The 23,082-nt window shown below is 37.1% G+C and overlaps 1 protein-coding gene across 1 annotated transcript in view; it reads left to right on the top strand.

The window, feature by feature from the left end:
- Positions 1-23,082, top strand: part of LOC126065536 (disintegrin and metalloproteinase domain-containing protein 32-like) — a 157,860-nt gene that overhangs the window by 5,539 nt on the left and 129,239 nt on the right. Inside the window, exon 2 of the mRNA XM_049865634.1 lies at positions 18,823-18,902. Within this exon, the coding sequence (XP_049721591.1) occupies positions 18,823-18,902 (80 nt within the window). The remainder of the gene's footprint in view (positions 1-18,822; positions 18,903-23,082) is intronic.

The following is a 23,082-nucleotide window of genomic DNA, read 5'->3' as shown; positions in this document are numbered from 1 at the left end:
CTGAAATGAACTTGCTTTGTCAGATTTAAGAAAAATACTGGATTTGGCTTGCTAATATTTGGTATAGTAATTTTACCTCTATGTTCATAAGTGGGATTGGTCTTAGATGTCTTTTCTCAAATTCTCCTTGATTGTTTTGGCGTCATAGATTTACTAACGTTAAATTGTTAGAGTTAATTGGAGAGCTTCCCCTTTTTTTCTGTTCTGTAGAATATTTTCTACAAGGTAGGAATTATCTTTTTCTAGAATATTTGGTAAAATTGGTGATTTGTGTGTGTCTGTGTGCATGAGCGTGTATGTATGTATACTTTAAAATTACCATTTCATAGTCTTTAATGATTTAATACTATTCAGGCTTATATTTCTTCTTGAGACTGATGATTTTTATAAAAGTGATCATTTTTCTCTCATTTTAAACTTCTAACAAAATTTTTAATAAATTATCTTATTTTAAACTATTTGCTGAGTCTGTAGTTATATTCCCCAATTCATTCTAATATTTTTTATTGTTTTTCTCTTTTTTGACTTAATCAACATCTTGTGTCTATCAGTATTTTCAAACAGCCAGCTTTTGGTATTGTCTCCCTCTCCCTTTTATCTTTGTTGTGTATTTCAGTAAAATCTATTCTCTTCTTGATTTCCTTTCTGCTCTCCTAGGTTTTACCCCGGGTTTATTTATTTATTTAAAAAAATTTTTTTTTTTTTTAACTTCCGTTGAGTTCGTTTAAGGCTATAAATTTCCTGTATAAGTGCTACATTGATTTTATCCTCTTAAGTTTTATATGTAGAATTTTGATTATTGTTTTATTCTAAATACTTTTTGTTTTCCATCATGATTTGTCTTTGACTCTTGAGTTACTTAGAAATGTACTTTAAACTTTCCAATTGTATGGGGATTAACATTTTTTAAAATGTATTTTTCTCTTTTTCTGTGGGTTTTGTAAGTTTTGTTGTGTAGAATTTTGATTGTTTTGGTCTAAATATTTTCCATTTTTCACTTTTGTCTTTGACTCTTAAAGTACTTAGAAATGTATTTAAAAAATTTCTAATGTGTGAGGATTTTAAAGTTTTAAAAAATTTTTGATTTCTAAGTTATGTATTTTTTTCTTTCTAATTTAACATTATTTCTGGTGAAAATATGTACAGCAAAACCTGCTCCATTCCACAGTTTCTAGACATAATGATCAGTGACATTAGTTCAGGGGCCTGTCTATGGAAAATAGCGCCTATGGCAATTAGTTTTAAATTGCTGGACGATCTCTCACAGCTGACAGTGGAAACTACAATGGCCAATAGAAACTGCTCATTAGCAGCCCTCCTCAAGTGGCACCCAGGGCGCATGTCCTATCTGCCATATGTTAGTTATGCCTCTGCATTAGTTATGTTTTTCACATGTGTCAACATTCTCGTTATTTCTGTTCTGTTTCACTTCCATTTACTTAATCTCCCTGCCTCCCAAACTTCTCATCTATGCTTCAGTGTAACTGTTGACACTTTTGTTTTTATATATTTGTAAATGTGGATAAATTTATAAATATATATAAAAGAATATATTTTAAATGTGATAATTTTTTTTTGCAACCTTTACTCTTTGGGCTAAACTGTTACTCAGTTTAAAGGTGACTTCAGAGGATAGTGTTGATTCAGTGTTTGAAGAGCAACTCAGGGCAATAGTCTCAGGGACTCCTCCAGCCTTAATAGGTCCAGTAAGTCTGTATTCTTTAAGAATTTGAAGTTCCATTCCACATTTTTCTCTCTTTTTATCAGAATTTTTCTGTTGTGTCCCTGATCAGAGCTTTCAGTAGTGGTAGCCGGGCATCATCTAGTTCTTCTGGTCTCAGGGTGGAGGTGGTAGTGGTTCATGTAGACAGTCTTGTAGTTGAGTTCCTCCTCTAATTCCTTGATATCCTTCTTTCTCTCTCTTTTTTTCCAGAAGAATAAAGACCAATGGTTGTATCTTAGATGGCTGCTTATAACCTTTTAAGACTCCAGACATTACCCACTATACTGGCAGGGAGAACATAAACTTTAAGAACTGTATTATGCCAATTATGCCATATAAAGTTAATTAGTTTTTGCATCTCGTTAAAGGATGCTGTTGGTATTTGGATTGGGATTGTATCATATTTGTAGATAGCTTTTTTTGGGGGGGTAGAATTGACATTTTCACAATGATAAGTCTACCTATCCATGAGCATGGTATGTTTTTCCATTTATGTAGGTCTTTTTTGGTTTCTTGCAGTAGTGTTTTGTAGTTTTGTTTGTGTTTTGTAGTTTTTACATCCCTGATTAGATTTATTCCAAAGTATTTTATTTTTTTAGGGGCTATTATAAATAAATAAGAGAAAAAAAATTTTTTTCTTATTATAAATAGTATTGCTCTCCTGATTCCTTTTGCATAGTTCTCTTTATTGTTGTATAGGAATCCAACTGATTTTTGTATGTTCATCTTATATCCTGTTACTCTGCTGAATCTATTAGTTTCAGTAGTTTCCTTGTGTAGTCTTTTGGGTTAACTATGTATAGTATACACAAATAGGGATAGTTTTACTTCTTCCTTATCAATTTGGATGCCCTTTATTTCTTTTTCTTGCCTTATTGGTCTAGCTAGGACTTTCAGCACAGTGTTAAATAGGAGTGATGATAAAGGGCATCCTTGTCTTGTTCCTTTTTTTCAGGGGACATGTTTTCAGCCTTTCTCCATTAAGAATGATCTTGGCTGTTGATTTTGTATAGATGCCCTTTATTACGTTGAGGAATTTTCCTTCTGTACCTATTTTATTGAGAGTTCTTATCAGGACTGGGTATTGGACTTCATCGAATGCCTTTTCTGCATAGATTGAGATGATCATGTGATTCTTTTGTTTTATTTATGTGTTGAGCCATCCATGCATACCTGGTATGAACCCCACTTGGTCATGGTATATTATTTTTTTATGTGATGTTGAATTCTATTAGCTAGAATTTTGTTGAGAATTTTTGCATCTATATTGATGAGAGATATTGGTGTGTAATTTTCTTTTGTTTTGTAGTGTCTTTGCCTGGTTTTGGTATCAGGGTTATGCTAGCTTCATAGAATGAATTTGGAAGTATGCTTTTCTATGTTCTGAGATAGTTTGAGTAGTACTAGTGTGAGATTTCTCTGAATGTTTGGTAGAATTCTTCAGTGAAGCCATCTGGGCCAAGACTTTTTTTTGTTGGGAGTTTTTTTTATCTTTTATTACCGTTTCAGTTTCCTCTTTTGTTACGGGTCTGTTCGGGTTTCTATCTCAGTTTGTGTTAGTTCAGGTAGGTAGTGTGTTTCTAGAAATTTGTCCATTTCCTCTAGGTTTTCAACTTTGCTGGAGTATAGTTTTTCGTAGTAATCTGTTATGGTCCTTTTTATTTCATTTGGGTCTGTTGTAATGTCTACCATTTCATTTTTTATTAGGAATATTTGCTTCCTCTCCTGTTTTTGTTTTGTCAGTTTGGCCAGTGATTTATCAATGTTGTTGATCCTTTCAAAGAACCAACTTTTAGTTTTGCTGATTCTTTCTATTGTTTTTCTATTCTCTATTTTATTTATTTCTCTTCTGATCTTTATTATTTCCTTTCTTCTGGTGGCTGTGGGCTTCTTTTGCTGTTCTCTTTCTATTTGTTTTAGTTATATACCTAGTGTTTTGATTTTGTCCTTTCTTTTTTGATGTGTGCATCTGTTGCTATAAATTGACCTCTGAGCACTCCCCTTGCTGTGTCCCAAAGGTTTTGGTATGGTGTATTTTTCATTCTCATTTGTTTCTAGGAATTTTTTTAATTTCATTTTTGATTTCTTCTATTACCCAGTGGTTTTTAAGCAAGGTGTTATTCAGTTGCCATGTATTTGATTTTTTCCCCCTTTTTGTTCCTGTTATTAATTTCTACTTTTATGGCATTGTGATCAGAGAAGACGCTTTGTATTATCTCAGTGTATTGGATTTTGCTGAAGGTTGTTTTGCAGCCTAAGATGTCTATTCTAGAGAATATTCCATGTTCATTGGAAAGGAAGGTATACTTTGCTGCTTTAGGTGGTGTGTTCTCTATATGTCTTTGAGGTCAAGTTGGTTGATCGTAGTAGTCTTTAGATCTTCTGTATGTTTGTTGAATTTCTTTCTAGATGTCCTATCCTGGCATGGATTGAATTGTGTCCCCCAGATATGTCAACCTGGTTAGGCCATGATTCCCAGTATTGTGTGGTTGTCCTCCAGTTTGTGGTTGTAATTTTATGTTAAAGAGGATTAGGGTGGGATTGTAACACCCTTACTAAGGTCATATCCCTGATCCAATGTAAAGGAAGTTTCCCTGGTGTGTGGCCTGCACCACCTTTTATCTTATAAGAGATGAAAGGAAGGGGGAGGCAAGCAGAGAGTGGGGGACCTCATACCACCAAGAAAGCAGTGCTGGGAGCAGGGTGTGTCCTTTGGACCTGGGGTTCCTGCACAGAGAAGCTCCTAGTCCAGGAGAATATTGATGACAAGGAACTTCCTCCAGAGCCAACAGAGAAAGCCTTCCGGTCAGGCTAGCACACTGAATTTGGACTTGTAGCCTACTAGACTGTGAGAGAATAAATTTCTCTTTGTCGAAGCTATCCACTTGAAGTATTTCTGTTACAGCAGCACTAGATGACTAAGACAATCTTTTATTGAGAGTGGTATGTTGAAGTCTCCCACTAATTATTGTGGGAACTGTCAGTTTCTCTTTTCAGTGCTCTTAGGGTTTGTTTTATGTATTTTAGAGCCTTGTCATTGGGTGTGTAGATATTTATTACGGTTATGTCCTCATGGTGGATTGTCCTTTTAACCATTATATAATGTCCTTCCTTGTCTTTTATGGTGGATTTTGTTTTAAAGTCCATTTTATCTGCGATTAGTATTGCCACTTTACTCTTTTTTGGTTGCTGTTTGATATATTTTTTTCATCTTTTGATTTTTAATATATTTATGTCTTTGTTTCTAAGGTGTGTCTCTTGTAGACAGCATATTGATGAGTCCTGTTTTTTATCCATTCTGTCACTCTCTTTTTATGAGAGCATTTAAGCCATTTGTGTTCAGTGTGATTATCAATAGGTGTGAGTTTATTGTTATCATTTTGTAGCGCTTTTTTTTTTTGTGGTGCTGATGTTTTCTTTGTTCCTCTTACTTTCCTGTGCTGAATTCTTTTTGTTTGTGGATTTTTTTTTTTGCTTTTTTTCCCTTGCTTTTGTAGATTTTGTGTTTTTCTTCTTTATTTTGATGAATGGGTCCATTAACTTTCTTTGTGTTTACTTTGAAATTTACCCTTATCTTCCTAAGTTTGAACCAGTTTTTTATTACTTGATTTTGCCTTGACTTCCTCTTCATTTGAAAATTCTGTACCTACTCTGTTTATTCCCTCTTTTATTGTCCTGACATTGTTGTTATTTATAGATTGACATCTCTGGTTCCCTGTTGTAAGTCTTTTAGCTTTGTTTTATCCTTAAGGGTTCATTACCTAGGTTGATACCTGGCTGATGCTGTCCTGTGTCCTAGATTCAGGGTGTTGTCTAATGTTGTTTGTTCTCTAACCGAAGGATTCCTGTTAATTCTTGTAGGTTTGGTTTGGTTTTTACATATTCCCTTAATTTCTGTTTATCTGGAAATGTTTTAATTTTGTGATCATATTTATGCGAGAGTTTTACCAGATATATTATTTTTGATTGGCAGTTTTTTTCTTTCGAGGTTTTATATATGTCATCCCATTGCCTTTTTACCTACATGGTTTCTGCTGAGTAATCGGAGTTTAGTCTTATTGTTTCTCCTTGGTATGTGACTTTTTGTTTTTCTCGAGCTGCTCTCAGGATTATTCCTTTGTCTTTGGTTTTGGTGAGTGTGACTATGATATGTCTTGGTGACTTTTTTGGGAGTCTATCCTATATGGGGTTCGTTGAGCTTCTTGGATGGTCAGCTTTTTATCTTTCATGATATTAGAGAAGATTTCTATCTGCATATCTTCAATGATCCTTTCTGTGTTTTCCATTTTGCCCCCCTGTTCTAGAACTCCAATCACATGCAGGTTTTTGTTCTTGATTGTATCCCACATCATTCTCAGGCTTTTTCATTCTTTTCGCTGGTTTTTCCTCAAACAAAGTGGTATCCAAGGATTTGTCTTCAGTTTTGCTGATCCTGTCTTCCATCTTTTCAAATTTGCTCCTAAAACCTTCTATTGCACTGTTCATTTCTGAGATCTTGTTTATCTTTTGGATTTCTAATTGCTGTTTTTGTGTGATTTCTAGTTGTTTATTTTCACATTTTGCTCCTGTATTATTTTCCTGAATTATTCCATTGCTTTGCCTGTGTTTTCCTTGATTTTGCCTGTATTTTCCATGATTTTGCCTATTTTTTCCTTATTTTTGTCTGTGTTTTTCTTCATCTCTTTCATAATCTCTTGGAGAGCCCTGAATGTTAGAGTTTTGAATTCCCTATCAGGTAGTTCCAGTGTCTTTTCTTCCAGCAGAAGGTCATCTGGTGTCTTATATTGATCGCTTACTGAAACTATCCTGTTCTTTTTTTTTTTTAAATATATTTTGATATTGTGTGCTGGCTCTGGGACATTCAGGAATTATTTCTTCATTTATTGACTGTAGATTTGTTTCATCCTGCTTTTTTGGTTTTGGTTATGTATGGGCAAATGGGCCAGGGATGTGTTGTTTTCTCATCTGTGGGCACAGTAGTTCTCACCACCTTGTCCAGGTGGGCAATGGCAGTCACTCAGCTATGGTGCAGCAGGGCAGGTCACATGGGAGCGAGGGGTGTGGGTGGGTCATTTACAGCACAAATTGGGGCTGGTGGGGTGGGGCTGGGGAGCAATGTGGAGTGGGCTTCAGGGTTCTGGGGGTCTGTGCCGATGCAACTCAGGGGTGCATCTCTTGGCACGTGGTTCGGATAGGCAGGATGTAATGTGTGGCACTAACTAGGTGAAAGAAGAGAAAGATGCAAGAGAAACAGAAGCAAAAAAGAAGAAAGTAAATAGAATGGCAGTGTGGTGGGATTCAGCAGGTGGGGGTGAAGCAGATCCAGGGAGGCTGTGTGCTAGTGGCTGTCTAGCTAAACAGCGCAACATGACCCTTTGAGAAGGGGTGGGGATGGTGCACAGGGCTAGGTGGGTGGGAGAATGAAAAGGAAGGAAGGGATAGAGGGAGAAGAAACAAAAAAACGAAAACATATATGGCACTGAAGGAGCTGGCCAGTGGAGGTAATGGACCTGGGGAGGCTGTGTGCTGGTGGTTCTCTACCCAGGTGGTGTGGCACAGCACATTGAAAAGGGGCAGGGACAGCACACGGGGCTGGATGGGTGGGAAAAAGGAAAAGAAGGAAAGGAGAGAGAGAAAAGAAAAGAAAATGGCACTGAGGGAGCTGGCCAGTGGGGATGGTATGGAACTGGGGGGGCCATGCTGTTGGCTTTGTAGCCAAGCGGTACAACATGGCCTGTTGAGAAGGGGTGAGGATAGTGCACGGGGCTAGCTGGGTGGGAGAAAGAAAGGAGAGAGAAGGAAGAAACAAAAAAAGCCAAAGGAAAAAAAATATGTGTATAGTGCTGGAGAAATTGGCCATTGCGGGTGGGGTGGACCTGGGTGGCAGTGAGCTGGTGTCTCTCTGGCTGAGTGACTGTGGCCAGTTGGAAAGTGGTGAAGGTTGCATAGAGGGAAAAAGGGTGGGGGGTGGGAAAGCATATATCCCTGGCTACCAGGTGCTCTGTCTCCTTTTGGGAGCTCTGTGAAGTTTTCTTCCCATACTCCCTGTCCACAGTCATTGGTAGTCTGAGATGGTGAATCCATGCTGTGTTAGCTGGCAGAGGACCTCCACTCTGTTGCTCTCCTCGTTCTCTGTTCTCTCTCAGTTTCTTGTTCCATTTGGTGTCTGATTAAGTTCCTTATTCCTTCATTTGATACTTCGGGTTCCAGGACTGACATCTGCTACTGTTTTACTTAGTTTTTCAGGTCTTTGCTGCAGAGGGAGAGCATGGTGCTTCTGACTATAGTGCCATGTTTGCTACACCTTCCATATACATCTCTTATAAAAAAAAATAGAGGGTAATTATATAGGCATTTTACATCTTTTGTTGTTATTGTAAATGGATATATCTAGTTTATTGGAAAACTATTGATTTTTGTATGTTAACTTTGTTCCCAGTGATATTACTGAATCTTCTTTTTAAAATAATAGTTGGTCTGATGATTCTTTTGTGTTTTTCAGCTATATGACAATATAATGTTAGTATCACAAAATCCTAGAAAGAACTAGAGAAACAGGTTTGGATGCTACATAAATGCTACTACAGTGTGACTGGAGTCATGTTCTTAGGAAAAACATGGGAAAATACCATGGGGGTATTATACTAAAAACACTTTTTCTACCACTTGGCCACTTGGAACTAGACAGTAGAAGTCCTTCCCTGGCAATGCCACAAGGACCAGATAATTCTACCTCCACAAATGCCAGAAGTAACAAACTGCCTGCATGTAGCTGCCATCTGACAATGCTTACTTCTGCATCTGTTTTGTATGGGTGTGTGGCTAACAGATCCTAGTCACATGCATCTACCCTTATGGCAATGGAGCCTGGTAATGAGTTATTAGATTTCCAGCCTCTAACAGTAGAGGTAGCCAAGCTAGAAATAGTTGGAACGATTGAGCCAATGTACAGTGCCCCAGAGTTCACCTGTGGGTGGGCTACTTATCATCCATATTTAGTTTTTTTTTCCTTTCTTAAATGTCTTATGTCGAGATATTTTTTGGGGGCCGGAATTAAATCCTCTCTATATATCTATGAGGTCATGTATTTGTTTTGTTAAGCTTAGGTCCTCTGCTGTGATGCTCCTAAAGGGGCTTAACTGTGGCTCTACACAACATTTGTATTAGCTACAGACTCTTTGTGTATTAGTGTTTCTTTTGGCCATAAGGGCAAAATACTAGAGCAGCTTGCACAGCTGAAGAGCCTTGTTTTCCTCTGGCATCTCTTAAAGCAGGCAGCCTTACAGTTTGTTCAGTAAAAGCGTTAAAGTAACACAGTTATTTGTGTTGTATGTTGCCTCTAGAATAGAAAACAAAATTAAAAAATGAACCAAACTCATTGCCATTGAGTCACTTCCAACAAAGGGCCTACCAAGTGTTATATCTCCTGCCTTTTATTCTGGAGAATATCTTCCAGCATACCTTAGAGAACTAGGCCACTATAAATGAATGTGTGTATGTGTGTGTGTTTAATCAAATCTCTGGCACACCTGCTTCTTTCCAGGGCACCTCATATACCTGCTATTTCTTTCAGGTCTTATAGGCATTATGTCAGGAATGTAGTCCCCAGAATAATTTCCTGTTGTTGTTGTCAGTTGCTGTCAAGTTAGCTCTGAATCATGGCGACCTTATGAATAACAGAATGAAATGTTGGGCAGTTGTACACCATTTTTACGATCATTGGTATGTTTGGGACCATTGTTGAGGCTGTTGTGTCAGACCATCTCATTGAGGGTTATCCTTGGCCCTCTACCAAATATGATGTCCTTTTCTACTGATTGGTATTTCCTGTTAATGTATCAAAGTAAGCAAGTCAAAGACTTGCCATACTTGCTTCTAAGGAGCATTCTGGTTGTATTTCTTCTGAGTTTTATTTGTTCATTTTCTTGGCAGTTCATGGTATACTCAGTATTCTTTGCCAGCACCACAGTTCAGACACAATTGTTCCTCTGTCTTCTTTTTTTATCGTTGTAAATTTTTTTCTTTTTCTCTGTACAACTTTTGGAAGGATATGAGGCAGTTGAAAAGACCATGGTTTGAATCAGATGCACCTTAGTCATCAAAGTGACATCTTTGCTTTTTAAACCTTTAAAGAGGTCTTTTGCATTAGATTTGCCTAGTGCAATCCATCCTTTGATTTCTTGACTGTTGCTTACATGGGCATTGATCATTGATCCAAGTAGAATGAAATCATTGACTTCAGTTTTTCTTCATTTCTCGTGATATAGTTTATTGATCCAGTTGTGAGGATTTTCATTTTCTTCATGTTTAGGCATAATTCATGCTGAAGGCTGTCTTTGACCTACATCACTAAGTGCTTCAAGTCATCTTCATTTTTTGCAGGCAAGGTTGTGTCATCTGCATATCACAGGTTGTTAATGAATCTTTCTCCAATCCTATGCCATGTTCTTCTTCATATAGTCTGGCTTATCAGATTATTTGTTCAGAATACAGATAGAATAAGGTGAAAGTATACAACCCTGACACACATCTTTTCTTATTTCAAATCATACAGTATTCCCTTTTCTGTTCAAACGACAGCTTCTTGACCCATATACAGGTTCTGTATTAGTTTCCTATTGCTTCTGTTACGCATCATCACAAATTTAGTGACTTAAGCAATACAAATTTATTATTTTGCAGTTCTGCAGGTAAGAAGTCCAAAATGGGTCTCATTTGGCTAAAAACAAGGTATTAGTAGGGCCATGTTCCTCCTGGAGGAGGGGAAAATCTGCTTCCTTGCCTTTCCCAGCTTCTAGTGGCCACCTACATTCCTTGGCTTGTGGCCGTTTTTCTCCATCTCAAGGCCAGCAGCATTGGACTGCCTCCCTCTTCTACTCTTAACGACCCTTAGAATTATATTAGGCCCATCCAGATAATCCAGGATAAATTTCCTATTTTAAAGTCATCTGATTGTTGTTGTTGTTATTGTTAGGTGCTGTCAAGTAGGTTCCGACTCTTAGCGACCCTCTGCACGACAGAACAAAACACTGCCCGGTCCTGAGCCATCCTTACAATCATTGTTATGCTTGAGCTCATTGTTGCAGCCACTGTATCAATCCACCTTACCAAGGGTCTTCCTCTTTTCCGCTGACCCTGTACTTTGCCAAGCATGATGTTCTTCTCCAGGGACTGATCCTTCCTGACAACATGTCCAAAGTATGTAAGACACAGTCTTGCCATCCTTGCTTCTAAGGAGTGTTCTGGTTGTACTTCTTCTAAGACAGATTTGTTTGTTCTTTTGGCAGTCCATAGTATATTCAACATTCTTTGCCAACACCACAATTCAAAGGCGCCAGCTCTTCTTTGGTCTTCCTTATGCATTGTCCAGCTTTCACATGCATATGATGTGATTGAAAATACCATGGCTTGGGTCAGGTGCACCTTAGTCTTCAAGGTGACATCTTTGCTCTTCAACACTTTAAAGACGTCCTTTGCAGCAGATTTGCCCAGTGCAATATGTCATTTGATTTCTTGACTGCTGCTTCCGTGGGTGTTAATTGTAGATCCAAGTAAAATGAAATCCTTGACAACTTCAATCTTATCTCCGTTTATCATGATGTTTCTCATTGGTCTAGTTGTGAGGATTTTTGTTTTCTTTATGTTGAGGTACAATCCATACTAAGGCTGTGGTCTTTGATCTTCATTAGTAAGTGCTTCAAGTCCTTTTCACTTTCAGCAAGCAAGGTTGTGTTATCTGCATAACGCAGGTTGTCAATGAGTCTTCCTCCAGTCTTAATTGTGCTCATGAGGAACCTTTACCTAGATCAAGAGGCCATTGTTCAGACAGAACAAGGGGTTACTGATTGGTTTAAAATCAGGAAAGATGTGTGTCAGGGTTGTATTCTTTCACCATATCTATCTGTATGCTGAGCAAATAATCCGAGAAGCTGGACAGTCAGCTGATTAGCAACCTTAATTTCATCTGCAACCTTAATTCCACTTTGCCATGTAACCTAACGTAGTCAAGGGATTAGATTGTGAACATCTTTGAGGGCCATTGTTTTATTTATCACAGATGGTGAGATGTTTAGGGTCCAAGAAGAAACACAATCAGAGATTTGATGATAATCTGAGGTAAGATGGTGACAGTGTACTGCTATCGCTGCCAACATAAAGTGTAATTTTATTTCTGAAATTCTCGGCTTATTGGAATGGAGAAAACAGCATCAATTTTTTTTTTTTTTTTTATCAGTGGTTGCATACGGGTGCCAATGCCTGTGTTGATATGCTTCAGTAAAGAGACTATTTAGAATATCTGTTATTGCAGTCATCATCTGATTAAACTTAATTTATTGTCATTCTTTATAAGTTATCTGTCATTTGCACAGATTGAACAAGTCAAATGGTACTATAATAGTAATTACCACCTGTATATATTTGAATTCTTTTATTGTGGGACTTACTTCTGGATTTAGGAAGACTTTTGGGGGGATGGTGAAGATGATATTCAGCGGCTTCCGTTTGGCCTTCCTCATCATAATAACCCTCATCCTATGGACCAGGGAGGCAATGTTTGGTTTCCATAAATTCCTGAGTATATCTATTCCCATCATGACCCATAATTATGATAAGATGGACTTGTAAACACACGGATCCATAATTATGATAGGATGAACTTGTAAACACATGCGTCCACTTATAGACGGATTTGAACCTAACTCCATTTATTACCTGACTTCTCCCCAAAAACATGAACTTTTCCTGAGTTGAACCAGTGCTTTTTAAAAAAAATTTTTTATTGTGCTTTAAGTGAAAGTTTACAAATGAAATCAGTCTCTCATACAAAATTTATATACACTTTGCTATATACTCCTAATTGCTCTCCCCCTAATGAGACAGCACAGTCCTTCTCTCCACTCTGTATTCCCCATGTCCATTCAGCCAGCTTCTGTCCTCCTCAGCCTTCTCATCTCCCCTCCGGACAGGAACTGCCCATGTAGTCTCATGGGTCTACCATAGTAGTATTTTAGGTTCTCAAAAGTCAGTATTAATTTAGAGCCAATGTTTTAATATTCCACAGAAGGTCTGAATACTTGAGTTTTGATTTTGTGGATCCAATCTGAGCATTTTTCTTTTAGTTGGTGGCTTTATCTTATTTAAATTTATTGATATGATGGAGATCATGGTGCTTGTTATTTATGTCACATTTTTCTGATTATATGTTTTTCTTGGATAAAAAGTGTTTCACTATAAAATTCTGTGATTTTTTGTTTGTTCTCTGGGTGCATAGTGTGTTGTTTATTGTCTTAATTTCAAAATTTATAGTATGTTTAATGTATTTAATTGTCTACTTAGAATAGTAATTAGGGATTCCTTACTATGAGTGGGAAAACCTGGTGGGGTAGTGGTTAAGTGCTATGGCAGTTCATATTCACCAGGTGCTCCTTGGAAACTCTATGGGGCAGTTCTACTCTGACTTATAGGGTTGCTAGGAGTTGGAATCAACTCGATGGCAGTGGGTTTTTTGGTTTCACTATGAGTGATTAGGAAATGTACTCTACTTTTTTCCCCAACTCCCACTCTCTTCTACTACGTGATTATGGTTGCTATTAATCTTAGTCCTTCTAAATCTTTATACTGATAAACAATATATTTCTACTTCTATTACTTGATTTTCAGCTTTCAGTTACATCTTTTGACCATGTTCTACAATAAATTAAGGAATATTTACATGGTCTTCCTCCTTTCTTGCTATACTTCTTGAGATTGTTATATATACTGTTATGTCTGTATTATCATGCCTTATAGCTCTTGCATTCTGTTATGCAACTATGATTCCCACAGTTATTTTAGCCGTTATTTTACATTAAAGTTTATTTAATGCTCACTGTTAGGCCTTTTACCACAACTCTAACTCTATTGATATCTTGTTTGGGGGAAGTTTGTCTGTCTTTTGTGTTAGGCACATGTGAAATATATTCCTTGAGTTTATATTTTTAATTATCTGTCTTTTGTCTTTATACATGAATGCCAGTTTGGCTGGGTGTAAAATTCTTGGGGCCACACTGTTTCATTCAAGTCTTTTTAGATGTTGGTCTTTACTTTGAGGATTAACATGCACTTGACACAAGCCAGGGTATTTTCAGTCACCTCATATGCATGTGAAAGCTGGAAAATGAGCAAGGCAGGCTGAAGAAGAATTGATGCATTTGAATTATGATGTTGGTGAAGAATATTCAATATACCATGGACTGCCAGAGAAATGAACAAATCTGTCTTGGAGGAAGCACAGCCAAAATGCTTCTTGGAAGTAAGGATTATAGATTTGTCTCATACACTTCGGACATGTTATTATGAAGAATCAGTCCCTGAAGAAGGACATCATCCTTGGTAGGATAGAGGGTCGATGAAAAAGAGGAAGACCTTCAAGGAGATGAGTTGACATGGTGGCTACAACAATGAACTCGAACATAGCAATGATTATGAGAATGAGGAACGACCAGGCAGTGTTTCATTTTGTTGTACATAGGGTCGCTATGAGTTGGAGCCAACTCAACGGCACCCAACAACAACTTCAGTCTTTTATTGTTGAATAAAAAAAATACTGTTGTAAAAATTTTTCAGCCTACCTGCTTCTCCACGTTCCCCTATCCTCAGTATGAGTTTCTTTTTCTTTTTGCTGACATTGCCATAGGATTATTTATTTGTTTCTATGTAACTTTAGTAGAATATGTCTCAATTTTAATTATTATCAATTATTCTTGGAATATAGTGTACTTTCCAGTCTATCATCTCAAATATTTTGTTTAATTAACATTTTTTAATTGTGCTTTAGGTGAAAGTTTACAGAGCAAATTAGTTTCTCATTCAACAATTCATACACATATTGTTTTGAGAGATTGGTTGCAATCCCTGTGATGTATGAACACTCTTGCTTTCCCATCCTGGGTTCCCCATTTCCATGTGTCCATTTTCCCTGCCCCTTCCTGCCTTCTCATCATTGCTTTTGGGCAGGTATTCACCATTTGGTCTTGTATACAGGATTGAACTAAAAAGCATGTTCCTCAGGTGTGGTTTTATTTGTTTTATAGTCCCGTCTAATCTTTGGCTAAAGGGTGAACTTCAGGAATGGCTTCAGTTCTGAGTTAAAACGGTGCCTGGGAGCCATATTCTTGGGGCTCCTCCCATCTCTGTCAGACCAGTAAGTCTGGTCTTTTTTTTGTGAATTTGAATTTTGTTCTACATTTTTCTCCCACTCTGTCTGGGACCCTTTATTGTGATCCCTGTCAGAGTGGATGGTGGTAGTAGCCAGGAACCATCTAGTTGTGTTGGGCTCAGGCTGATGGAGGCTGTGGTACTTGTGGTCCATTAGTCCTTTGGACTAATATTTCCCATATATCTTTGGTTTTCTTCATTCTCTTTTGCTCAGGACAGGATGGGATCAGTACATGTGTATCTTAGGTGGCTGTTTGTAAGCTTTTAAGAACCCAGACACTACTTACCAAAGTTCCATATAGAACATTTTCTTTATGAACTATATTATGCCATTTGACCTAGATGGTCCCCAGCCCTCAGCCCCAGTAACTCAGTCCCTCAGGGTATTTGGATGTATCTATGAAGCATCTGTAACTTTGTTTTGGTCAAGTTGTGCTGACTTTTCCTAGATTGTGCACTATTTCCCTTCACCAGAGTTAACACTTAGCTACTGTCTAGTTAATATTCCCTCTCCAACCCTCTCCTCCCTTGTAACCATCAGATTTCTTTGTGTGCGTAACCTTTTTTTAGTTTTTATAATAGTGATCTCATACAGTATTTGTCCTTTTGTAAATGACTTATTTCACTCGCCGTAATGCCCTCCAGATTCACCCATATTATGAGATATTTCACAGATTCATCACTGTTCTTTATCATTGTGTAGTATTCCATTGTGTGTGTGTATCATAATTTGTTTATTCATTCATCTGTTGATGGGCATTTAGGTTGTTTCCATCATTTTGCTATTGTGAATAATACTGCAATGACTATGGGTGTGCATATATCCGTTCATGTGACGGCTCTTGTTTCTTTAGGATATATTCCTAGGAGTGTCTTTGCTGGATCATATGGTATTTCAGCAAGCACCATATCATTTTCCATAGTGGTTGTACCATTTTTCATTCCCACCAGCAGTGCATAAGAGTTCCAATCTTCCTGCAACCTCTCCAACATTTGTAATTATTTTTATTTTTTTTGATTAGTGCCGGTAATGTCATGGTGTGACGGAATGTTAATGTAGTTTTGATTCACATTTCTCTAATGGCTGATAATCGTGAGCATTAGTGATTAGTTTTTCCATCTTGTTAAAGAATGCTGATGGTATTTGGATCAGATTGCATTGCATCTGTAGATTGCTTTGGGTAAAATTGACATTTTCACAATGGTGAGTCTTCCAATCCATGAGGATGATATGTTTTCCCATTTATGTAGGTCTCTTTTGATTTCTTGGAGTAGTGTTTTGTAGCTTTCTTTGAATAGGTCTTTTATGTCCATGGTTAGATTTATTCCCAAGTATTTTATATTTTTTAGGGGCTATTATAAATAATTTTTTATTATATAAATGGTATTGTTTTCTCGATTTGCCTTTTGAAGTTCTCTTTGTTGGTGTATAGGAATCAAACTGATTTTTGTATGTTAATCTTGTATCCCACTACTATGCTGAATCTTTCTATTAATTTCAGTAGTTTTCTTGTGGAATCTTTGGGCTTCTCTATGTATAGGATCATATCATCTGCAAATAGGGGTACTTTTACTTCTTCCTTTCCAATTTGGATGGTCTTTATTTCTTTTTCTCGCCTTATTGCTCTAGCTAAGACTTCCAGCACAATGCTTTATAATAGTGGTGATAAAGGGCATCCTTGTCTTGTTCCTGTTCTCAGGGGGAATGCTTTCAGCCTCTCTCCACTTGGAATGATGTTGGCTATTGGTTTTGTATAGGTGCCCTTTATTGTGTTGAGAAACTTCCTTTCTTTTTCTATTTTGCTTAGAGTTTTTCTCAGGAATGGGTGTTGGGCTTTATCAAATTTCTTTTCTGTGTCGATTGAGATGATCATGTGATACTTTTGTTTTATTCATGTGGCGGATTATGTTGATTGATTTGCTAATGTTGAACCATCCTTGCATACCTGGTATGAATCTTACTTGGTCATGGTATATTATTTTTTTTGGTATGATGCTGAGTTCGATTGGCTGGAATTTTGTTAAGAATTTTTGCATCTATATTCATGAGAGACATTGGTCCGTAATTTTCTTTTTTTTATGGTGTCTTCGCCTGTCTTTGGCTCAGAGTTATGCTGGCTTCATAGAATGAATTTGAGAATATTCTTTTCTTTTCTATGCTCTGAAATATTTTGAGTAGCACTGGTGTGAGGTTTTCTCTGAATTTTTGGTAGAATTCACTAGTGAAGCTGTCCTGCCCAGGGCTTTTTTTTGTTGGGAGTTTTTTAAATTACATTTTCACTTGTTACCATTCTGTTCAGATTTTCTGTCTCAGTTTGTGTTAGTTTAGGTAGCTAGTGTGTTTCTAGAAATTTGTCTGTTTCCTCTGGGTTCTCAAATTTGTTGGAGTACAGTTTTTCATAGTTCTCTGTTATGATCCTTTTTTATTTCATCTGGGTCTGTTGTAATGTCACCCACCTCAATTCTAATTTGGGCTATTTGATTCTTATCCTGTATTTCTTTTGTCAGTTTGACCAATGGTTCATCTATTTTGTTCATCTTTTCCAAGAACCAACTTTTGGTCTTGCTGATTCTTTCTGTTGTTTTTCTGTTCTCTACTTCATTTACTTCTGCCCTAATCTTTATTATTTTCTTTTTATGGTGTCTGTGGTCTTCTTTTGTTGTTCTCTTTCTATTTGTTCAGGTTGTAGGTTTAGTGTTTTGATTTTGGCCCAGTCTCCTTCTTCTTCTTTTTTTTTTTTTTTGATATGTATACTTTTTGCTCTAAATTGACCTCCCTTGAGCACTGTCTTTGCTGTGTCCCAAAGGTTTTGGTGTGATGTGTTTTCATTGTTGTTTGATCCTAGGAATTTTTAAATTCCATCTTTGATTTATTCTGTAAACATTTTCTTGAAGTATATTTTTTCTAATTGCTTTTATTCCATTTGCTCTGTTTTCTTTTGTTGTTATTAGTTGCCATCAAGTTGGCACCAACTCATGGTGATCTTATTTATAAGAGAATGAAATGTTGCTCCGTCTTGTGCCATCTTCATGATCATTGACATGTTTGAGTCCCTTGTTGTGCGCATTGTGTCAGTACATCTCATTGAGGGTTTTCCTCATTTTGCTGACTCTCTACTTTACCAAAAATTATGTTCTTTTCTAAGTATTGGTCTTTCCTGATGATGTGTCCACAGTAAGTGAGTCGAAGTCTCACTGTCCCTGCTTCCAAGGAGCATTTTCTTAGAAGCAGTAAATTTTGTATAAGTTGGTTACCCACCCCTCCCCCCTTTTGGTCTTTCATATCTATTATTTTCTTAGTTCCCTAGGGCTGCCATAACAAAATGTCACCAACTAAGTAGCTTTAAAGTACAGAAATTTATTGTCTAAAAGTCCAAATCAGACTATCAGCCATATCGATTTTATCCACAGGCTCTGAGAGAGTTACTGTTTCATGCGTCTCTTCTATCTTCTGGTGGCTTCCAGCAATCCTTGACGTTTCTTGGTTTGTGGTTGCACCTGTCTCTGTTGTCACATGACCATTCTTCCCCCTGCATCTATTCTCAGTTTTCGTAAGACACCACTCAAAGAGTCTTAGGACCAATCCTACTCCGGCATGACTTTATGTAATTCTAACTGATTACATCTACAAAGAGAGACTCTTATCTTCAAATAAGATCACTTTTGCATGAATAAGGGTTACCATTTCAACACACACACACACATATACATATATTTGGATAGTAAATGATTTAGTCTGTAACAATTATATTGTCTTTTTTTCAAAGTAATTACGTCCAAGACTTTTATAGGAGTACACAGTGATGAATCTCCCATACATGCATAAGCAAACCTTATGAAAAGCCTAAGCAAATATTTAGTCAGGTTAGAGACAGCATTATTAACTTTTTTCCTTTTCCTAGGTTCTCAAAATTCATTTCTACAAATAATATTTCCCGAGAAAATTCAAGCAAATACAAGTGATGATTCAGAACTGGAAAACGTAAGAGAATTATTTCTGTAACTTAAATTGTTATATGAAATTTCTCATTACTTAGTGATGAAATATAGCAGCCCCAGAGGGATGAATGAAAGTATCTAATGTTACCATGGATAAGAAATTTAGAGTTTTATTAAAAAAGTAAACATATAAGTCAGAATGTTCTATTTTGTCTAATATTTCCTCATGGTAAAATTATTTTTTAAAATCTAAATACAGAAAATAATGTATAAGAATTAAGGATCTTATGTGGGTGATATGTTATAGTGCAGAAAGATATGCCCCATAGGTTGGAAGGCACTCAAAATATGGGAAAGAGCTGCCTCCTCAAAGTAGAGTCGACTTCAATGATGTGGGTGGAATAAAGATTTTGGAACTTTCATTTGCTGATGTGGTGCAACTTGACACACATCTTTCCTGACTTTAAACCACACAGTATCCCCTTGTTCTGTTTGAATGACTGCCACTTGGTCTATGTATAGTTTCCTCATAAGCACAATTAAGTGTTCTGGAATTCCCATTTTTTGCAATGTTATCCATAATTTGCTATGATCCAGATAGTCAAATGCATTTGCAGAGTCAATAATACACAGGTAAACATCTTTCTGGTATTTTCTGCTTTCAGCCAGTATCCATCTGACATCAGCAATATCTGGTTCCACGTCCTCTTGTGAATCCAGCTTGAATTTCTGGCAGTTCACTGTCAGTGTACTGCTGCAACCATTTTTGAAGGACCTTCAGCAAAATTTTACTTGCATGTGATATTAATGATATTGTTTGATAATTTCTGCATTTGGTTGGATCACCTTTCTTTGGAACAGGCATAAATATGGATCTCTTCCAGTCAGTTGGCCAGGTAGCTGCCTTCCAAACTTCTTGGCATAGATGAGCGAGCACTTCAGGCATTGCATCCATTTGTTGAAACATCTCAGTGGGTATTTTGTCAAGTCTTGCAGCCTTGTTTCGTGCCAATGCCTTCAGTGCATCTTGATTGGTTCTTGATCATATGCTACCTCCTGAAATGATTGAACGTCATTCAATTCTTGGAACAGTGATTCTGTGTATTCCTTCCATTTTTTGATAGTTCCTACATCATTCAGTATTTTGCCCATAGAATCCTTCACTATTGCAACTCGAGGTATGAACTTTTTCTTTTAGCTTGAGAAATGCTGAGCATGTTCTTCTCTTTTGGTTTTCTAACTCTAGATCTTTGCACATGTCATTATAATACTTTGTCTTCTTGAGCTACCCTTCTGTTCAGCTGTTTTAGTTCATCATTTCTTCCATTCGCTTTAGCTACTCAACGTTCAAGAGCAAGTTCTAGAGTTTTTTCTGAGGTCCATTTTGACCTTTTCTTTGTTTCCTATTCTTGAGATGGTCTCTAATTCAGGTGGGGTATACTCGAGGTTGTACTCTGGCTCTTGTGGACTTGTTTTAACTTTCTTCACCTTCAACTTGAACTTGCGTATGAACAATTGTTGGTCTGTTCCACAGTTTGCCCCTGGCCTTGTTCTGACTGATGATATTGAGCTTTTCCAACATCTCTTTCCACAGATGTAGTCAACTTGATTCCTGTGTATTCCATCTGGTGAGGTCCACGTGTATAGTCATTGTTTATGTTGTTGAAAAAAGGTGTTTGTAATGAAGAAGTTGTTGGTTTTGCAAAATTCTATCATGCGATCTCCTGCATCGTTTCTATCACCAAGTCCATATTTTCCAACTACTGATCCTTCTTCTGTGTTTCCAACTTTCAAATTCCAATCACCAGTAATTATCAATGCATCTTGATTGCATGTTTATTCAATTTCAGACTGCAGAAGTTGGTAAAAATCTTAAGTTTCTTCATCTTTGGCCATAGTGGTTGGTGTGTAAATTTGGAAAAATAATCATATTAACTGGTCTTCCTTGTGGGTGTATGGATATTATCCTATCGCTGACAGCGTTGTACTTCAGAATAGATCTTGAAATGTTCTTTTTGACGATGAATGCAACACCATTTCTATTCAATTTGTCATTCCCAGTATAGTAGATTATATGATTGTCTAATTCAGAATGGTCAATAGCAGTCCATTTCAGCTCACTAATGTCTAGGATGTTGATGTTTATGCATTCCATTTTATTTTTGACAATTTCCAACTTTCCTAGATTCGTACTTCATACATTCCACACTCTTATTATTAATGGATGTTTACAGCTGTTTCTTCTCATTTTCAGTCCTGCTACATCGGCAAACGATGGTCCTGAAAGCTTAACTCCATCCATGTCATTAAGGTTGACTCTACTTCAAGGAGGCGACTCTTCCCAGTTATCTTTTGAGTGTCTTCCAACCGGAGGGGCTCATCTTCTGGCACTGTATCAGACAATGTTCCGCTGCTATTCATGAAGTTTTAACTGGCTAATTCTTTTCAGAGGTAGACCGCCAGGTCCTTCTCCCTAGTCTGTCTTAGTCTGGAAACTCAGCTGAAACCTGTCCGCAATGGATGACCCTACTGGTATTTGAATACCAGTGGCATAGCTTCCAGCATCACAGCAACATGCAAGCCACCACAGTATGACAAACTGACAGACATGTGGGGGAGGCTAACGTAGGGACTATTTTTTCTTGCCAATGCAAAATTTAAAGCTTGATTACTCTGCCTCTTCAATATCAGGATCTTATCTTCAGTGTTTCTGCCTTATATGTGCCATTCATTCGTTTCGCTTCTTTCCTCAATTATTTCTGGTTTCACTTTTTTAAAAATGAACTTTAAAAAATTTTGGAATAATTTTGTATTTAGAGAAAAATTAAAGATACTACAGAGTTCCAATATACTGTTCATCAAGTTTCCCCTCATATTAACAACCATGTTGATACATTGTTGTGTGCCATGGAGTTGATCCCAACTCATAGTGCCCCATGTGACTGAGTACTGCTGCCCCATAGGTTTCCTAGGCTGTAATCTTATGGGAGCAGATCATCAGGTCTTTTCTCCTGCGGAGCAACTGGCGGGTTCAAATTGTGGACTTTTCAGTTAGTAGCAAAGTGCTTAACCATTATGCTATCAGGGCTCCTTTTGTTGACGTTACATTAGTCAAAACGAAGAAACTGGGATTGGTACATTATTATTGACTAAACTACAGGCCTTATTCGGACATCATCAGTTTTTCCACTAATGCCCAGGATCCAATGTAGGATACCACATTGCATTTGGTTGTCATGTTTCCCCAGTCTCCTCTGCTTTGATAATTTCTCAGTGTTTCCTTGTTTTTCATGACCTTGATAGTTTTGAAGAGTGTTGGGCAATTTTATTTTATAGAACATCCCTCAATTTAGGTTTGTCTGTAATTTTCTCATGGTTAGACTGAGGTTATGGGTTTTGTGGGAAAATTACCATAAAGTGTCCTTCTCATAAAATTATATCAAGGGGTACATGATATCAACTTGACTTGTCATTGGTCATGTGAACTTCTTGGTTTCATTTTTGAGCATTTATTAGACATTTTAACAAACTGTCTCCTTCTTTAATTTGTATAGTCTCCTGGCTGCATCTTGTTTTCACAGGTGCTGAAATGTTTATGTTTCTCTCTGTTCTGTATTTGTGTCCTTTTGATATTTTTATTTTAATAGACTTTATTTTTCAGATTTACATCAAAATTAAACAGCAAGTACAGAGCTCTCATATTATCCCCCCCACCCCCCAAGTTGCTCCTATTATTAACACCTTGCATTAATGTGGAGCCCTAGTGGTATAGTGGTTATGAGCTCGGCTGCTAACCAATACATCAGCAGTATGAATCCACCAGTAGTTCCTTGGAAACTCTGTGGGGCAGTTCTACTCTGTCCTATAGGGTCACTATGATTCAGTATCAGTTCGACAGTAGTGGGTTTGCATTAATGTGGTATATTTTTTAGAATTGATGAACCCATACTGATACATTAGTATAAACTAAAATCCTTAGTTTACATGAAAATTCATTCTTTCTTTTTCTTTCTTTTTTTATTTTGGTGAAAGTGTACACAGCCGAAGATACACCATTTCAATGATTTCTACATGTGCAATTCAGTGACATTGGTTACATTTTTCAAGTTGTGCTACCATTCTCACTGTAGGATTCACTCTTCTTGTTATATGGTTCTATGGGTTTTGACAAAGGTGTAATGTCACATGTCTGCCATTACAGTATCATACAGAATAGTTTCACT

The sequence above is a fragment of the Elephas maximus genome, chromosome 22, assembly GCF_024166365.1.
Source record: "Elephas maximus indicus isolate mEleMax1 chromosome 22, mEleMax1 primary haplotype, whole genome shotgun sequence".
Classification (NCBI taxonomy): domain Eukaryota; kingdom Metazoa; phylum Chordata; class Mammalia; order Proboscidea; family Elephantidae; genus Elephas; species Elephas maximus.
Note: the sequence above shows the minus strand (reverse complement) of the source record. Positions and strands in the feature narration are given on the sequence as shown.